Raw genomic sequence first — 17,281 nt, 5'->3', positions numbered from 1 at the left:
AAAAAGTGTGCCTCACCCTTACAATAATGTAGTTTTCCTTTGTGTTTAAGTGGAACTTTTTGTGTTCCCTAGTCCTGTCACTGGGAGCTCAGAACTAGAAACACTACTTCCTTTCTTGTGAAAAACATGTTTTTAAAGAGTTGATAGCCCTCTGGATTATAGACTGAGGACTGAGGGCCCATCAAGAGAAAAGAGAGTAAATTCAGGAACAATACAATTCTAAAGAAATGGAAGATGTACTAACCACAACTGTGAAATGTAAAGGTTAGAATTAAATAATGTACTCTGGTGTTTGGTCCTAAGTATTATCAAGAAAAAAGAAAGTCCTTACTATAAGAAAGCAAGTCTGATAAGGTGTAATATTATGAAAACAAAATTTTTTAAAAGGAGTAAAGCAATGTAAATATTTGGAAATAATTTCCAGTCCCTTAGTGGCAGTGAAAAAATTCCACTGGATTGCTCCCATGGTGCTTTTTTTTTTTTTTCATTATTACTGAGTAGTCAATTTAGTTAATAACTGCATCTGAACTAAAAATTATGTAACTTGATGAGATCCCCAAAAAGAGATGTCCCAAAAGTAGTTGAGTTGCATCTTTACGTTTTCTTTTCTTTTCAAATTGAGCAAGCATCCTTTAATGGAAGTACACCACTGGTGAAACAATAACTCAAATATTTACACTGAATATGACTGAAAAGCTCTCTAGGATAATACACTTGCATCCATCTCTCTGTTTAACAGTAGGAGAAAACCAATGCTTGGGCATTAAAGCAAAGGAACATTCCAGTGAACAATAGTTAGAAATACCTTTCCTTAAAATGTCATGCTCAGTAAAGAAATATATTGAATTCTGTAATTTCATATTTTAAGAATGACAATTCTTAAATTCCAGCTTTAAGTAACTAATTAATTTAAAAATCATGTGTATTAAACATATACATGTTATACTTCAGAGCAAAATCAAATAAATTACAAACATGAAAGGTCCCCTGACTCCTGTACTGAGGCTTAAAGCTCTCACCTCTAAAGCAACAATTATTTTAAGATGTTTCTCAATTATAACGTCTGCAACAGCAAGTAAATTGGAAAGGTACTCTGTAACTATGCTACACTAGACCTTTTTCCAAGATAGGAGGCAAAGCGTTGTTTCTGGTGCTATGAAATTAAAGAAGTTCTTAGTACTATCAATAATACTCTTATCAATCACACATGTTTCTTAATGCAGTGAGGTCATATGTGAAAACTCTTAAGACTTCGGTTTCTTGCTGATGTCAGTGAACACGAATCCAAGATTCTCATAGGCCAAGTCAACAAAATCAAGTAACTAGCATGGAAGCCTGGGAATTGTTTTCAGTAAGACAGCAACATTCCTTTGGCTTGTGGTGTAGAACTTTTCTCATGCTGTTATCCAGACTGGGCTTGTGGAGAACCTACTTTAAAATACATGTATATTGCCAGTCAAATACTATTCGTTACATTTCTCCTGTAATGCAGAAACTAGTTACACATGGTCAAGCACAGAGTAGTAAATTATTTCACTGAAACATGCATATTGACTAACCAAAGACATATCAAACTATTTTGAAGGCATGCTTCTCAAAGTTTCTAGATTGAATACGAAAGGTCCAATGACTATCTAAATTATTTAGATAAATCCATTAAATCCTGCATTTTATCTTTAAGTTATATTTCCACTAAAATGAAAAGGTGCTGTCTATTATTCATGGCAGAATAAATCGGAATTCTCATTTTTAAGTAATTCACACTGGAATTCACACACCAGTTCAAAAAATGACACAAAATTATAGGTATAGAACCATAGAATCATAGAATGGTAGGGGTTGGAAGGGACCTTTAGAGATCATCTAGTCCAAACCCCCTGCAGAAGCAGGTTCACCTAGATCAGGTTGCATAGGAACATGTCCAGGCGGGTCTTGAAGACCTCCAAGGAAGGAGACTCCACAACCCCTCTGGGCAGCCTGTTCCACTGCTCCATCACCCTCACAGTGAAATAGTTTTTTCTTATATTTAAGTGGAACTTTTTGTGTTCCAGCTTCATCCCATTACCCCTTGTCCTGTTACTGTCTACTGTAGAAAAAAGGGATGTCCCAACCTCCTGACATCCACCCTTTAGATATTTATAAATGTTAATAAGATCTCCCCTCAATCTCATCTTCTCCAGACTAAACAGCTCCAGTTCTCGCAGCCTTTCCTCGTATGAAAGATGTTCCAGTCTCCTGATCATCTTGGTGGCCCTGCGCTGGACTCTCTCCAGCACTTCCCTGTCCCTCTTGAGCTGAGGAGCTCAGAACTGGGCACAGGACTCCAGATGAGGTCTCACCAGGGCAGAGTAAAGAGCGAGAAGAACCTCCCTTGACCTGCTGGCCACACTCTTCCTGATGCATCCCAGGGTGCCATTGGCCTTCTTGGCAATGAGGGCACATGGCTGGCTCATATTTAGTTTACTATCAATCAGGACTCCCAGGTCTCTCTCTGTAGAGCTGCTCTTCAGCAGTTTGACCCTCAGCCTGTACTGGTGCATGGGGTTGTTCCTTCCCAGATCCAGGACTCTGCACCTGTCCTTGTTGAACCTCATCAGGTTCCTCTCTGCCTAACTCTCAAGCCAGTTGAGATGCCACTGAATGGCAGCACAGCCTTCTGGGGAATCAGCCAGTCCTCCCAGTTTGGTGTCAGCAGCCAACTTGCTGAGGGTACACTCTGTCCCCTCATCCAGGTGGTTGATGAAGATGTTGAACAAGACTGGCCCCAGAATCGATCCTTGTGGAACTCCACTGGCCACAGGCCTCCAACTCGACTCTGTGCCATTGATCACCACCCTCTGGGCTCTGTCATTCAGCCAGTTCTTGATCCACCTCACTGTCCACTCATCCAAGCCACACTGCTTGAGCTTTCCGATGAGGATGTTATGGGAGGCATATGGTGAAGTACAAGCAGAGAGTAGTAAAGAATTGCACTTGTACCCTTAGGAAGCACTACTTAGGTTTTTTAAAAAGTTATATTCAATATACACAAGCTCTTCAAAAAATTTTTAAAACAGTACAAAAGACATCCAATCAGCCTATACCTTCAGTGACTCTAACTGATCATTAGTACTCTACCTTCTCTTTTAAAACAAGAGCACAAAGTTCAGTGGGACATCTGAGAAGAGCACAGATGTCTGTTTCAAAGATTGTTCACTTTTTTTTCCAAAGAAGTGGTGATTTTTATTAAGGATCAACTAGAATTTCCTATAAAACAGCTTCATGTATTGTCACAGAAAAATCAAACCTCCTACAAAGCAAAACTGACATTGAAGAGAAAACATACCTTTGAAATACACCTAAAACACAGCCTTTGTGCTTTTTATAATAATTTTACTTTAGTCAGCTTTTACAAGTTGGAGTTCTCATTTGATCCAGAATTAATGCCAATGAGAAAGATTGTTTTCTGCCATCATCCTGAAATACTCAAGGAAGTAAAGCTGTTCCTTTATTAATTTGGAGGCAGATGTCATGTCAAAAAACTCAAATGGCTAAGCACTCTTTAAACCAGGTAAGCTGCCACACCCTTTCTTACTCCCTCCCCTCAAAACTGTGAAGCACCTAATAAACAATTTCCAGCAAAACTTAAATCTTTTTGATTACCTTGATACAAAACAAAACTAAGACATCTATGACACAGAGGTGTCTTCCATCTAATGACAGAAAAGGAATGATGTTTAAAGGGAATGCCAATGTTAAGTTGGTGCACTAAGGTGCCTCTGGAAGTAAATTTCCCTCACCTTCTCCACACCCAAGAATCTTCCAGGAATAAAATGCATAAAGACCAAAAACCAAAACAGTGAATACTATTGAAAACAGTTAACCAGTAATCAACTGGAAACTTAAAATATTTTTCCCTATTCTGGATAGCATCTACAGAGGTTAAACCAGGCCCCAAATCAAGGTGGTACCTAAAAACAACATTTTAAATAATAGGAGTGGAAAAAAGACTGAGCAGGGGAAAAAAAGAAGATAAGGCGATAGAGCAGTAAAAGAAACTTGCATTGAAAACAAATCTAGCTCTAGGATCAGCACTTGTCAAGGTACTGCCATGCAGGTTGCATTCTACTTTCTAATAAAGATCATTTGTCCAACACAATTTTTCCTGGAATGTCAAGCCAAAAGGTTAGTTTAGTCTCAAGTGTCATACTTAGAAACAATGCAATACATGTTACACATTGAATTTTAATCAATTTGCATTATTTGCAGACAATAAAGCTTAAGGTAACCGTCAGCAGTAATAGGAACTTCATGTCTCACAAGCAATTAAATGTAAAACCTTTTCTCTCTGTATGCCACACTTGTACTACTTGATCCAATGATCATATATCATTTAACATCCTGCACTCTACTGACTTAAAGCAAGCTAATCTGAGAACGTGTCAAAAAAAGGTTAGGAATATATATGTACACTACTAGACAGGCAGGTATTTTAAAGCTGCAGCACTGAACAGAGGCATCCTGTCTGTAAAACCTTAAGTTCCCAGCTCCAAAATGGGAAAATGCAACTACTGCAAAAATGCTTTGAACACTTCTACATACGCTCTAAACTCTTAAGTCAGAGCAATAAGACACCCTGGGTTACCTAACAATTAGTGAAAATGTTGTTCTTTGCTAACTAAGGGTGTCAATATGGCAAATCACAGGTGTTTAGAATAGCAAAGGAATATGTACAAGAACACAGTACTAAAGACAAAAGTTCTTAACCGACTAAAAGATTCTTGAGTAATGTATATATTTCTTAATATGCTAGAGACTCTTCAAAAAGTAACTCTGAAAATGGATTGCTACACTTGCAAAACAAACCACCTTTGTATAGTAAAAGCAATACATAAAAAACTCCAATGCATATGCACCTTGTGAAGGAAACATTTATGTAAGCCTCACCTTGTCACTGTCATCATTACAAATGTGATCTTGATGGATTGAGTGGCATTGAAAGGATGTACCAATGCTACCTACAAAAGAAGGGGTCAGGGAGAGGGGAAAAAAAAAGTTAAAATGATTTAGTTGTCACATAGCTATGTCTGACAAGTCATGCATTTAATTCTGATAACAGAATAAGCATCAGAAAGACATTTGGCAAGTGTGCCAAGTCTTCATGCATTTTTTTTCTGTACATTTAAAACCAATACAATTTGAATTATTTCACCAATCCAGAGCAAACTAAACATATGCAGTGAAGTACATACACACACATATAAATAAGAAGCTACACACTTCAGGTTTAAGCAGTGTAGTCCTTCCCATATCCTTTAATACAGAAATTTTTCAGCACCTTAGCCATGAAACAGCTGTCTCTTTCCAGTAATATAACACAGAAAAATCCAAGGTCAAGGCAGAAAACGATTAATAATATCCTTCTCTTTTTTTTTTTTTTTTTGTAGCGGAATTTCTGCCTCCTTAATGTCTTTCCACAGGTTTCTTTATGCCTAGGATAAAAGGATAAAAAGATAAAAAGCACACCTCTAGGAAGACTCATGCTGAGACTTCAGTCCAAGGAAAGGAAAAAAAATGAAGTTTGATTGTATCTATATGTATTTTCAAATAGATTTACAGAACTACTCACACTGTAAAGTTTTATTGAATGTACTGTTTTCTTGCTCACAAAGTGAGGTAACTGCTATTGTTTCATTTATGCTTCCCTAAGATGACTTCTTTCTGCAAATACTGAGCAGAACAATTTTTTTAAAAGGCAAGGAGAAAAAAAAGAGCCTCATTTGTAAAGGTATACCATTTCATAATCTTTCTAACAGATCTACATAGAACAAGTTTCTTGTAGTCCTCTGTTATAATTTCAAAATGTTAGTAGCTCTATTCCACATAACACTTACAACAAATTCCACACAAAATGTTTGTCATAAAGCTTCGCAGTCCATGAGTTGTTTTGGACCTGGACAGAACTGATCAAAGAAGACAATAATTTAAGCAAGCAGACAGCCATAGGCTGTTGTTTAAACCTTTTTTTTTCCCCCCTAATTTTTGCTGGAGATCATGATACAGCAGAACTCTGACTTTTGAGAATTAATTTGCACTTCTGAGAAGCCAGAGTTACCTTAAAGCTGCCAGGGAAGTTTAAGAAATAATGAACTGAGAAGAGAAAGAAGAAACTCAGTCCTAGAGAAGAAAAATTAACAATGGTCATGAAAAACATGAAATTGTGAGTTAGCTGACCTCTTTGGACAGAACTGACAACTTGGGGACAAGCCTCACCTGTCCCCTCAAAAAAGCAAAATCAAGCTGATAATTATTGCTTTGAAAAGTATTTGCCTCTAAACACAGAATTTCATATATCATTTTCTTTCTGACTTCCCACTTCAGGCAGAAAAAAGTTATTTTGCTGTTAAGAGTCATTGACTCTGGCTGTACTGATCTGGAAAAAAAAAAAAAAGTATTGCATGATCATACTGCATATTTTTGTAGGAAGTGAGAGCAAAAAAGAAATCACTACACCACTGAAAATTCAAGGTGGAAAGGGAAAAAAGGATCAGTTTTGTTCAAACATGCAAAGATTCATTTTCCATTTAATTTAGACTTATGCAAAACACAAATGTTTTCACTGGGAACACACCATATGCATTCTTAAAATTTGGAATCAATTAAAGCTCATAGGCAGGCTAAAACAGTCCAAAGGAACACAGTGTTAAGGATAAGGATGGACAGCTTTCTGCCCATTACCCCAAAGGCATAATAAAAGTAAAATATGGCCTTTTAGATTGGTCCAAGATTAAAAAAAGAGAGGCAGCAGATAATGAAAAATTTTCTGCCAAACTATAAGAAATACATATTAACTTCTTTTGGAAATCTATGCATTTGGATAATGAAAGAAATTGCAGAGCCTACACCTAACCTCAACATTACCTAAAATTTGTTCTCTACCAAATCAAACTCATAATTGTGGACTTTTCATTACAGGCTGCATTATAAGCTTTACAGATAGGCTTTTCAAAAACACCGATGACATATACAATCACAGTGATATGCTGTCTTTATTCTAGCTATAACGGATACCAGCAACAGTAACACAGCTGCAATTGTACAGCTTTCAGTTAGTAAATACAATGTAAGACACCTAGACAGCCCATTAGGTTTCATGTTGACATTAACTTCAATTCTGACAATGTCTACATTACTAGCAGAAAAGCTAGCTTGGATTTCACCTACATGTTTCACACTCAATGTTCTATAAAGAGACACACAAAATCAAATGCAGTTAGCAGAGAATATGGCGATGCTTTTTTTCTTTTTTAAAAAATAAATGATATCTTTCATGGTGAAAAAACATCCTATTTGTTTAATCTCTGGTCAACTACTTACTAATACCCTACAGTACAACAGTGAGATATAAAACTTGAACCCTTAACTAAAAATTTACAGACATCTTGTCTGCTTTGCACCAATTAGCTGGTTGATCTCACCAACAGCCCCACAAAAAGAAGCCTTGAAAAGACAGCACTGGTAATGCAGTCCACTGAATGGGACCAGCAGAGATAATAGATCCTGGGACACTGAAACAGAGGATTACCAGCTAAAAGCTTTGCTCTGCAACAATGCAATCTATAATATTGCGTTATGCAGCCAGGAAATCCTGGAGGATTTCCCTATTTTTAATTTTCTTTTTTTAAATAGGAGAATTTTAATAATTGAGTTATCATGGGTTTTAAGCTTTTTCTTTTTGAGAAAGATTACACTTAGACAAACCTGACGACATGTTAATCACCATTCACCCACCTGCAAGGAAGATCAACAGAGAGAATCCCAAAGATGATCTAGCAGCTTTTTAGACTGCATCACCAAACAGTTTTCAACTGTCGTTTAACACAGACAATACTGCAGGACTGAAGGGAACTACGAGCCAATTTACACTGCCTTGACTGCAGGGAGTAGGGAGAAATTCCGTTAAACTACTTTTGCATCCACAAGCTTAAACTGTATTTCAGAGCAACTGAAGAGTAATTGCACCTTCTAAAAGCAAGGCTTTGGTTCTGACTGAAGCTTATCTCTACTATAAAGTTTACAGAGTGGGGAAAATGACAGTAAGATTCCTGTGTAAGGAATCAAGTCTGGCATGTGAGTCACTGCCCACAGCACCTTTTCAAATGCATTTCCTTGTTCAGAAGACTTTTAGGTCTAATGCCTACTATATTCTTAACCAACATTTTAGCCTGAACTTTCTCTCTCTCATGACCCCAAGCAGTCTCCCTGCTGTGTAACAGGGCACTTTGTCATTCTGTTTACCCACACACACAGCTTTTAATACCTATGTGATGAAACTGTAGTCTTAATTTATACTGAGACACCTCCAAAAAACAATTGGCATCCATGAAACATCAGATCAGCCACCCCTTCAGCATTATCAGTATCAAGACAGAGTACACAGTAATGCTCTTCAAATAATACACATATAGCATGCACTTGTATATACATGTGTGTATATTTAGATATAATACAGATTCACAAAGCCTCAAAGAGTTGAGAAACTTGTGTTTGCCATTAAACTGCAGTTAAATTATTCTTCACTCCTTTTTTAAAATCAAAATGAGATACCCTGCTTAACATTATGTACTGAACTCTGGGAAAAACATCTCTTCTTTTGTAATATGCAAGCCAGAAAGAGTGCTACACTGCCCAGCTGCCACAGGCACAGGTTGGTTTCCTTCTAAACTCAAATATTAAACAGCCAAAAAGAATCTCCACAATTGCATGATTTCTGCATAACTTGTGCATTGTAATAAAAAGAGAGTATCAGATTTGAATGGCTTGCTTCATAGAATGGTAGGGGTTGGAAGGGACCTTTAGAGATCATCTAGTCCAATACTCCTGCAGAAGCAGGGTCACCTAGATCAGGTCACATAGGAACATGTCCAGGCGGGTCTTGAAGACCTCCAAGGAAGGAGACTCCACAACCCCTCTGGGCAGCCTGTGCCAGCGTTCCATCACCCTCACAGTGAAATAGTTCTTTCTTATATTTAAGTGGAACTTTTTGTGTTCCAGCTTCATCCCATTACCCCTTGTCCTGTTGCTAGCTACTATAGAAAAAGGGATGTCCCAACCTCCTGACACCTACCCTTTAGGTATTTATAAATGTTACTAAGATCTCCCCTCAATCTCCTCTTTTCTAAACAGCCCCAGTTCCCACAGCCTTTCCTCGTATGAAAGATGTTCCAGTCCCCTGATCATCTTGGTGTCTCTCTGCACTAGCCTCTCTCCAGCTGTTCCCTGTCCATCTTGAGCTGAGCCCAGAACTGGACACAGGACTCAAGACAAGGCCTCACCAAGGCAGACTAGAGGAAAAGAATCTCCCTGCTCGCCACACTGTTCTTGACGCACCCCAGGATGCCATTGGCCTTCTTGGCCATGAGGGCACATTGCTGGCTCATGTTTAGTTTATCCTCAATCAGGTCTCTCTCTTAAGAGCTGGTCTTCAGAAGTTCAACCCCCAGCCCGTACTGGTGCGTGGGGTTGTTCCTCCCCAGATGCAGGACTCTGCACTTGTCCTTGTTGAGATCCCACTGAATGGCAGCACAGCCTTCTGGGGAATTAGCGAACTTGCTGAAGGTACACTCTGTCCCCTCATCCAGGTCATTGATGCTTGTCAATACTGAACCATCCAAACACACAGTGATAGCCCAGGGGAAAAAGTGGTGGGAGTTTAGAGCTACTGGGAATATCTCATTGCTTAAATTAATGATACTGAATACTACACTCATGACTTCCTCTCCTCAGCACCAATCTGATCACGAAAACATTTGTATATGCTACCTGTACTATTAAACTTACTATATCTGGAGTGATGCTGTTGAGTGTCACCAACGTGCATGAATCAGAAGAGGTCTGGAATAAGCATTACCTTTGCAGAATAGAGTTTGCTAAGTAGCAAATGCATGGAAACAAAGTCTGAATTGGAGCAATTTTAAGACTCCTAATCACTGCTCCCTTTAAATAAAAACCTGTGAGTTAAGCAGTGTATACATATTATGGTTGAGATACAGCCATAGATGGCCAGCCTACTTGAAAAGACGCAAAAGAGAATCAAGAGGCTAAATTGGACCTGATTTAGGAGCCTCAGACTCCAGAAAAGGTAATGCAAACTCCTCCTGCAGATGACAGACATCAGCTAGTCAAAAATATTCCTCTGTTTGTGACACACTGATTAGATTTTAGACGTTCCTTCTAATTCCAGAGCCTTTTAAACTGCAGTGAAAAAGTTACTTAACAGGTAAATAGAATATTTTACTACTACAACAAAAAAGCTAGAGATGAGTTCAAGAAATGAGAAAGCTATGTAGACTAATTAAGTAAGAGATGAGTCAAATTAACTGCTTTTTTTTTTTTTCCCCATGGCATACAAATCTGCCCATGAAGAAGAAAGATGTTGTACCTTGCCTAGCAGCTACAGCTATACCAGTCATGCATCATGCATATTAGGACTGTCCTTCCCTTCACTCTTCTTTTTATTTCTCATTTTAACTTCTGCCATCAAAAGAATTTATTAAATGCTGGGAAGTGCTAATATTTTTTCAGTTCTGTAATACAGCAATTGTTAACCTTAAAGCAACTTGTAATTTGTTAAGCTACAGATATAGCTCCTTGTCTAGTGATGCAGTCAATACATCACAGAAGGTCATCAGACTAGATAGGCACAATTTAGTCTTACTGAAGCTACTGTCTCTAATCACTTCCCTGTCTTCCATATGATTCAACATCATCCTCCTTCCAGGAAGATCTGTACTACAATCTTACTGGGCATGGAGGTCAGGTTGACTGGTTGGCAACTCCTAAGGTCCTTCGTTTTACCCTTTAAAAAAGAATATTTGCAAAAGAAATTTAAAAAGTAAAGTGTCTGTGGGTTTACTGATAAAAGACAGAGCAATTGTAATAATCTCAACTGCCCATGGACATTCAGAAATATCACCTAACACATATGCCAATCTGCTTATTCCCACAAGAAATTCTACTTATAACGTTTCCATGATGCTAGTGTACAGTTTCAGAAGAGGTTATTTGCACTTGACTTGGCAGTCAGGTACTTGAACCAAATGAATACTACAAGAATCGGTTCCTCCTCTCTGACCAGTCATTCTTCTTAAGATATTCTCTCACAACAAAATTCTTCTGAGGTTATTTTCTGAAGAATTAACACCAACTTAAACTGCAGCTTGAAACCATACTACCTCTGCTGCTAGAGCACAAAAACATACTTACTCTTAGCTGCTGTATTACATGACTGTTAGGAGACTTACCTGCTGTCTTGGTTTTGTCCAGCCTGGGACAAAGAGTCACAAGACTGCTCGCTCACTCCTGCCCCTCCTGGCAGAACGGGGAGGGGAACCAGAGAAAAAGGGGAGAAAACCAGCGTAGGTTGAAATAAGAACAGTTTAATAGAACAACAATAAGAAGAAACAAGTTCAGGAAAAAGAACAGTTATAACAGTAAATGAGGGGATATACAAAGGAATGGTGAGTGCCGCAGTTGCTCATCACCCAGGACCAGACATGACCGCTCCCGACTGGCAGCCGAACTTGTGGTTCCACAGCACCGCCCTCGACTAGCTCCCTGCCTATATGTACTGGGCATGACGTCAGGATGGTATCGAATACCTGTTGGCCAGCCCAGGTCAGCTGTCCATGCTGTGCCCCTTCCTACTTCCTCATCAAAGTCAACCCTATCCTAGCCCAAACCAGGACATTCCACCCCTTATTCTATGCCATCTACATCATGCCTAGTTTCACAATATACAACATCTAAACACCACATTTCCTCACCCTGAAAAAAGAAACAAATATGGGCACACACAGAGAAGTATATAACTCCATTTAGTCCGTAACTTATTCATCGTAAATCCCTTTAGGGTGTGTGTGTGAGAGACAGGTCATTGCATGCAGTATCAGGAGTTTGCAGCTGGTCTATTCGGTGTATCTTGTCTTTAAGTTGAAGGCACTGATCTTCAGGACATCACTGGGCGCCAATTCACATTCCACCATTCTGTATCTTGCTCTTCCAGGTCCATCTTTCAGTGATCTTGGTGGTTCTTAATGCAGTATCAGTGATATGGCATAGAGTAACTACAATAATGGTGACATATAACAGCAAAATTATTTAACAACTAACATAATACAATTAAATTCATGGGATTCACAGGCTGTTCTCACCCAAAATCAAATTTCCTTGAGGTACACACTGGGTTTCCCCATCCTTGCACATCACCCACCAAGTGCACCCAGGTCCCTGAGCAAAAACAATCCCATGAATGGGTTTGCCTTTACCCAAGGTAGGACTCACCCATACTGCTTTCCCTAACAGATCTTTTATGTGCACTACAGGGACTTTATCCCCTTCTACAGTATGTAAAAGTTCTGATTGGGCAGCGCCAGCTCTGTTGACAGATCCTCTGGAGCTGACTAGCCAGGTGGCCTTTTCTAAGTGTGTATCCCAATGTTTGAATGTCCCACCCCCCATTGCTCTCAGTATGGTCTTCAATAGTCCATTGTGTCGTTCAATTTTTCCCGAGGCTGGTACATGATAGGGGATGTGATAAACCCATTCAATGCCATGCTCTTTGGCCCAGGCATCTATGAGGTTGTTCCGGAAATGTGTCCCATTGTCTGATTAAATTCTTTCTGGAGTGCCATGTCGCCAGAGGATTTTCTCTTCAAGGCCCTGGATGGTGCTCCGGGCGGTGGCATGAGACACAGGATACGTTTCCAACCAGCCGGTGCTCGCTTCCACCATTGTGAGCACATGGTGTTTGCCTTGGTGAGTCTGTGGCAGTGTGATGTAATCAATCTGCCAGGCCTCTCCATATTTATATTTCTGCCATCGTCCTCCATACCATATGGACTTCCACTGTTTGGCTTGTTTGATTGCAGCATGTCTGACACTCATGGACAACCTGTGCAATGGTGTCCAAGGTTAAATCCACCCCTCGATCATGAGCCCATTTATAGGTGGCATCTCTGCCTTGATGACCTGAGATGTCGTCGGCCCACCGAGCTAAAAATGACTCCCCCTTGTGTTGCCAATCCAAATCTACCTGAGCTACTCCAATCTTTACAGCCTTGTCCACTTGCTGGTTATGCAGCTGTTCTTCAGTATATGGCCCTGTTCTTAGGTATATGGGCATCTACATGGCACACCTTCCCAACTAGCTTCTCCAGCTGAGCAGTGATGTCTTGCCATATTGGGGCAGCCCAGATGGGTTTGCCCCATCGTTGCCAGTTGTTTTGTCTCCATTGCTGTAACCACTCCCACACAGCATGATTCTGTGATTCCACAATTCTATGATTCTATATCATTCTATGAAATGCCAGGTATGAGCATATAGATACCCTTAACATTGTTTTACTCCCATCCTTATAGGACTTCATATTAATGGTTTGGAAGAGGCAGCTGTCTTGAGTTTCTGAGCCTCCTGCATATAAGTTATTTTACAAAATATACCTGAAATGTCAAGCTATTTGTTTTTCTGTATTTCTCTGGTTTTCTTGAAATTCATGTTCTCTTGAGAATCTCTTTTAAGATTCTGAAAAATCAAATACTGTATATGCAAACTGTTTAGCAAGTTTTTTGTGGATGCAATGAATAAAATGCTCTCTTTGGCTTAAATTCATTGTCATCACTACAACATAAATTTGTTGTCACCATCGCAAACAAAATATCCAAGCCAGAATCACAACTTCCAATATTAAATGCTTAACCATAGTTTGTGGCCTCTCTCCTGTTTCTTTACAGCATCACTTATCAAACTGAGCATTAATTTGCACAAAGATTTTTTTTTTTTTTAAACAAAAGTCTTTAAGTTCCCACACAACTTAGGCTGGAGAAGAGAAAGCTTCAGTGGTAAAAATGTTGCTAGTGCTGGCTGACTCATGCAGCCTTTAACATAGATGGAAAACAGCAATCCATAGTGTGCATTTAACGATCAACTTTCTCCAGTTTCCTACTTCTATCAAGAAACAACTCCGAGAAATCCTATAACTAAAATTTTAAATATACCTTAATTTTATTTTTTTTTACATTTTCACTGTATATTCAATCTAGCTGTAAAGCAAGAAGGTAACGATGCAGCATTTAGGAACTGACCTTGCAAATCCTGTTTGAGACAGGACCAATGCTGAAAGCATGGTTAAAGACGTATGATAAAGCCATCTGTAGGAAATTATTCCAAGAGAAAGGCCAAGCTCTCTCTAAAGATAGCTTATTTGCTAAAACGGAAAAACCTGAACACAAAAATGGTCTCAGAGAAAAGCCAGTTAAGTATTATTTTTGTTACTGTGTACAAACTTTCCGCAACCCCCATCTCCTTGCAGATGATTAAGTGCTTACTATTGCAATGTCCATTAATAATCAGTAGGAGCGACATGGCCAGAGAAAATGAAAGTTACTTTATATTTGATGGGATATTAAATAGCTTCCTGTCTTTCTTGGTCTTGGTCCAATTAGTAAGCAATTGTCCCAGTCGTGTTTCCAAGAAGGAACCAAGTTAACGTTTATTATTTTACTAAAGTCTTTTTCTTCTTATACGTGCAGAGTGCAGCCATTAGCAGCCAGAGATACCACACCAAGTTTTTTTTTCAAAAATTAAAGAAAATTTACAGTAATATTTTAGTTCTCTGAAAAAATCAGGTTATGGTAACACCCAGGTTAATTGGAATCATAGAATCATGAAGTAAAAGAAGAAAATGTTGACAGCAGATCTTTTATCGCAGTGCTGTATATACATGGTAATAGAGATTTCATCTCCACAATAACACAGTTTTCCTCCCTTTCTGGATATAACATGTCTCAATCTGATACGGTTTTCACAAAGAGATAAACCTTCCTAGTAACCTCAGTTTTCTTTATCACAAGCAGTAGTATCATTGTATTCAGCAAGGCAAAGATTCTAAGAAAAACAGAGGCAAATTTAGTATCTACATGGGTGAATGTTTCTTTGGGAAACAAGGTTCTGTTGTTTTGGAGTACCATTCAGTAAGGAAATTAAATCAAGCTTTACAGCACAGCAATTCTGTTGTGTCTCTCATGGGGAAATGCTGCAATTCCTTCTGACTTTTTTTTTTTATCCTTTGGCTGTTAAAACCCAGAAACACTACCACACCTGTTGTCCTATCTTAGCGCTCCTCTCCCAGCTACTTCCTCTTACTATATTTGCCTGGACATCTCCACAGCTCACAGCTCCTTTCACCATCTAGACTCCACTTGCTCTTGTGCACACTATACTCATTTGCAAAACCTCTTTCTTCACCACCAAGGAGGAATTACATCAATGAGTATGTAGAATCTCTAATTTTAGCTGGGGTGCAAATATGAGATACAGTTATTGTCATAACCTGTAGTTAAAACTATAAGTAAAGCAGACAGCCACCAGATACCCAGAAAACACTATGCTTGCTGTTTTCAGTTTCTGTCATTTCTGAATTCTATTTTCCTCTTTTATGATTTTGATATCTAAAGGCTCTCCTTTAATTGAAATAGATTTCCATGGGGATGGTAAGTCTGAATGCTGGCAAAAATGTCCAGCCTTCTGCTGAGTTTCAAATCCCAAGAGCACATTACATGTCTAGAAAATTTCTCATGAAGAAATACTCTGAGAAACTTAGCTAACCAGCCAAAGTCCATTTTTATCTGTCCTGGACCTTGGAAATTCCAGAACTTTTCCTCTGTAGTCTTCTCAAATGCTGAGCTGGAAAAATTCCATTTCATATGTTGCAATTTGGGAAAAGAAAAATAAAGTATGAAAAACTGAACACTATCCTCAGTTTTTCAGGGAACTACTACATTTTTACCAGCTCAGCTGTTAGTGAATTAGACATATACTTCATCAACACACAGAACTTCATTTTCAAAGAACACCACTCCCTTATTCCTAGGATCTTTGATTTCTAATTAAAAAAAAAAAAAAAATCAAACAAAAGGAAGACAGTTAACATTTAAGGCACATGCTACCAAATACCATGTCCTGCTGCTCCAGACTCGTCATCCCATCATATAATTTCTTCCTTTGTTTTAGGAGCTGATAATACAATTCACATTCTCCAGTACTAACAGACAGCAAAACCACCCTGAATATATGCTGCAAAAAACAATCATATACCCTAGGATGGAGGCAAAAAGCTTCCAGGGTTAAATAGGCTTTTTCAGTGTTAGCAAAACCCCTGTGCTACCATACTGAATAGCAGCTAGAAAATTTTTCAGTATGGTTAAGTCAGTCACTATTTTTTGCATGCTGTTGCATTTTCTCTTTTAAAAACACAGAGATTCTTTGGTCTATCTTTTCTGCTTTCTCAGGCTACCAAGACTTAGCAAGTTTATTAAACATTAACAGAGACACTCTTTTGATACCCAAAACAAAACAAAAGGTAAAGAAATAGCAATTGGGTATTTGAAAGGGTGTATGTTATTCCTGAAATTTTAGGAGCAGTTATGCTTCTGGAGGAAGTTCTTGGCTAAGCAAACAAAGTCTGAATTGTTTAGGGTGATCTTTCAAAAGCTGAAGCCTTTTTTCCGTCTTTCACTTGAAACGGGACTAATTTCTATCAGCATAATTAGCTTACTCATTGCAAGTTAGGAAATTTATTACAAATTGTAGGAGAAAGTAGCTTAATTCTTACAGATTGGAAAAAAAAAGATAAATTACAAGTGAATACTAAATCATTAGTTCTAGAAATACTGTGTAGAAAAAAAATTAACAACTTCTTCAAATAATTTTGGTTTGATTTTCCTAAGCTATTTTTATTCTCAGCATACTGACAGGTAAACATATATTTGCCTTTTAAGACTGTTTTAATAAATTTGTTGTTTAAATTTAATTTCGTTATGTTCCTATTCCACAGGAGCCCAGCATTAATTAAGAAATAAAGTTTAATCTTAAAGAGGAAAAAAACCCCAACCTTAACAACCTCATGCAACTTTCCAAAAGACTAAAACAGAACTGTAAACCAATGAAATTATCACAGAAATTTCTTAGATGTCTTTGTAAGTCCCCTCCTCACAAAATTTAGTAAATACAGTAAAAAGCTATGTTCAGTTGGAAATATCGTTAACTTACTATTAACTAGTAAGATTAAAAGTTTTCTTTAGTTGAATGCTCCAAAGTTAAACTGAAGAACATGGTTCAATTTTAATTAATTAAAACCAATACAACCTAGTTTTTATGTGAAGATGGTTTTGTGTGATTGTATAAGGGTTTTCTCCATCACATTAAAAGGGGATAGAAGGCATGCGCAAAGTAGTATTTGTTGTC

General features: G+C 38.3%; 1 protein-coding gene across 2 annotated transcripts in view; it reads right to left on the bottom strand.

Annotated features, from left to right (window-relative positions):
- RNF38 (ring finger protein 38) overlaps positions 1-17,281 on the bottom strand; it is a 111,017-nt gene that overhangs the window by 53,795 nt on the left and 39,941 nt on the right. Inside the window, exon 2 of one of the 2 annotated variants that reach the window (XM_062018063.1) lies at positions 4,927-4,997. The exons of the other annotated variant lie outside the window; for it this stretch is intronic. Coding sequence (XP_061874047.1) covers positions 4,927-4,997 — 71 coding nt within the window. The remainder of the gene's footprint in view (positions 1-4,926; positions 4,998-17,281) is intronic. 2 annotated transcript variants of the gene reach the window in all.

The sequence above is a fragment of the Colius striatus genome, chromosome Z (assembly GCF_028858725.1).
Source record: "Colius striatus isolate bColStr4 chromosome Z, bColStr4.1.hap1, whole genome shotgun sequence".
NCBI classification, from domain to species: Eukaryota; Metazoa; Chordata; class Aves; order Coliiformes; family Coliidae; genus Colius; species Colius striatus.
Note: the sequence above shows the minus strand (reverse complement) of the source record. Positions and strands in the feature narration are given on the sequence as shown.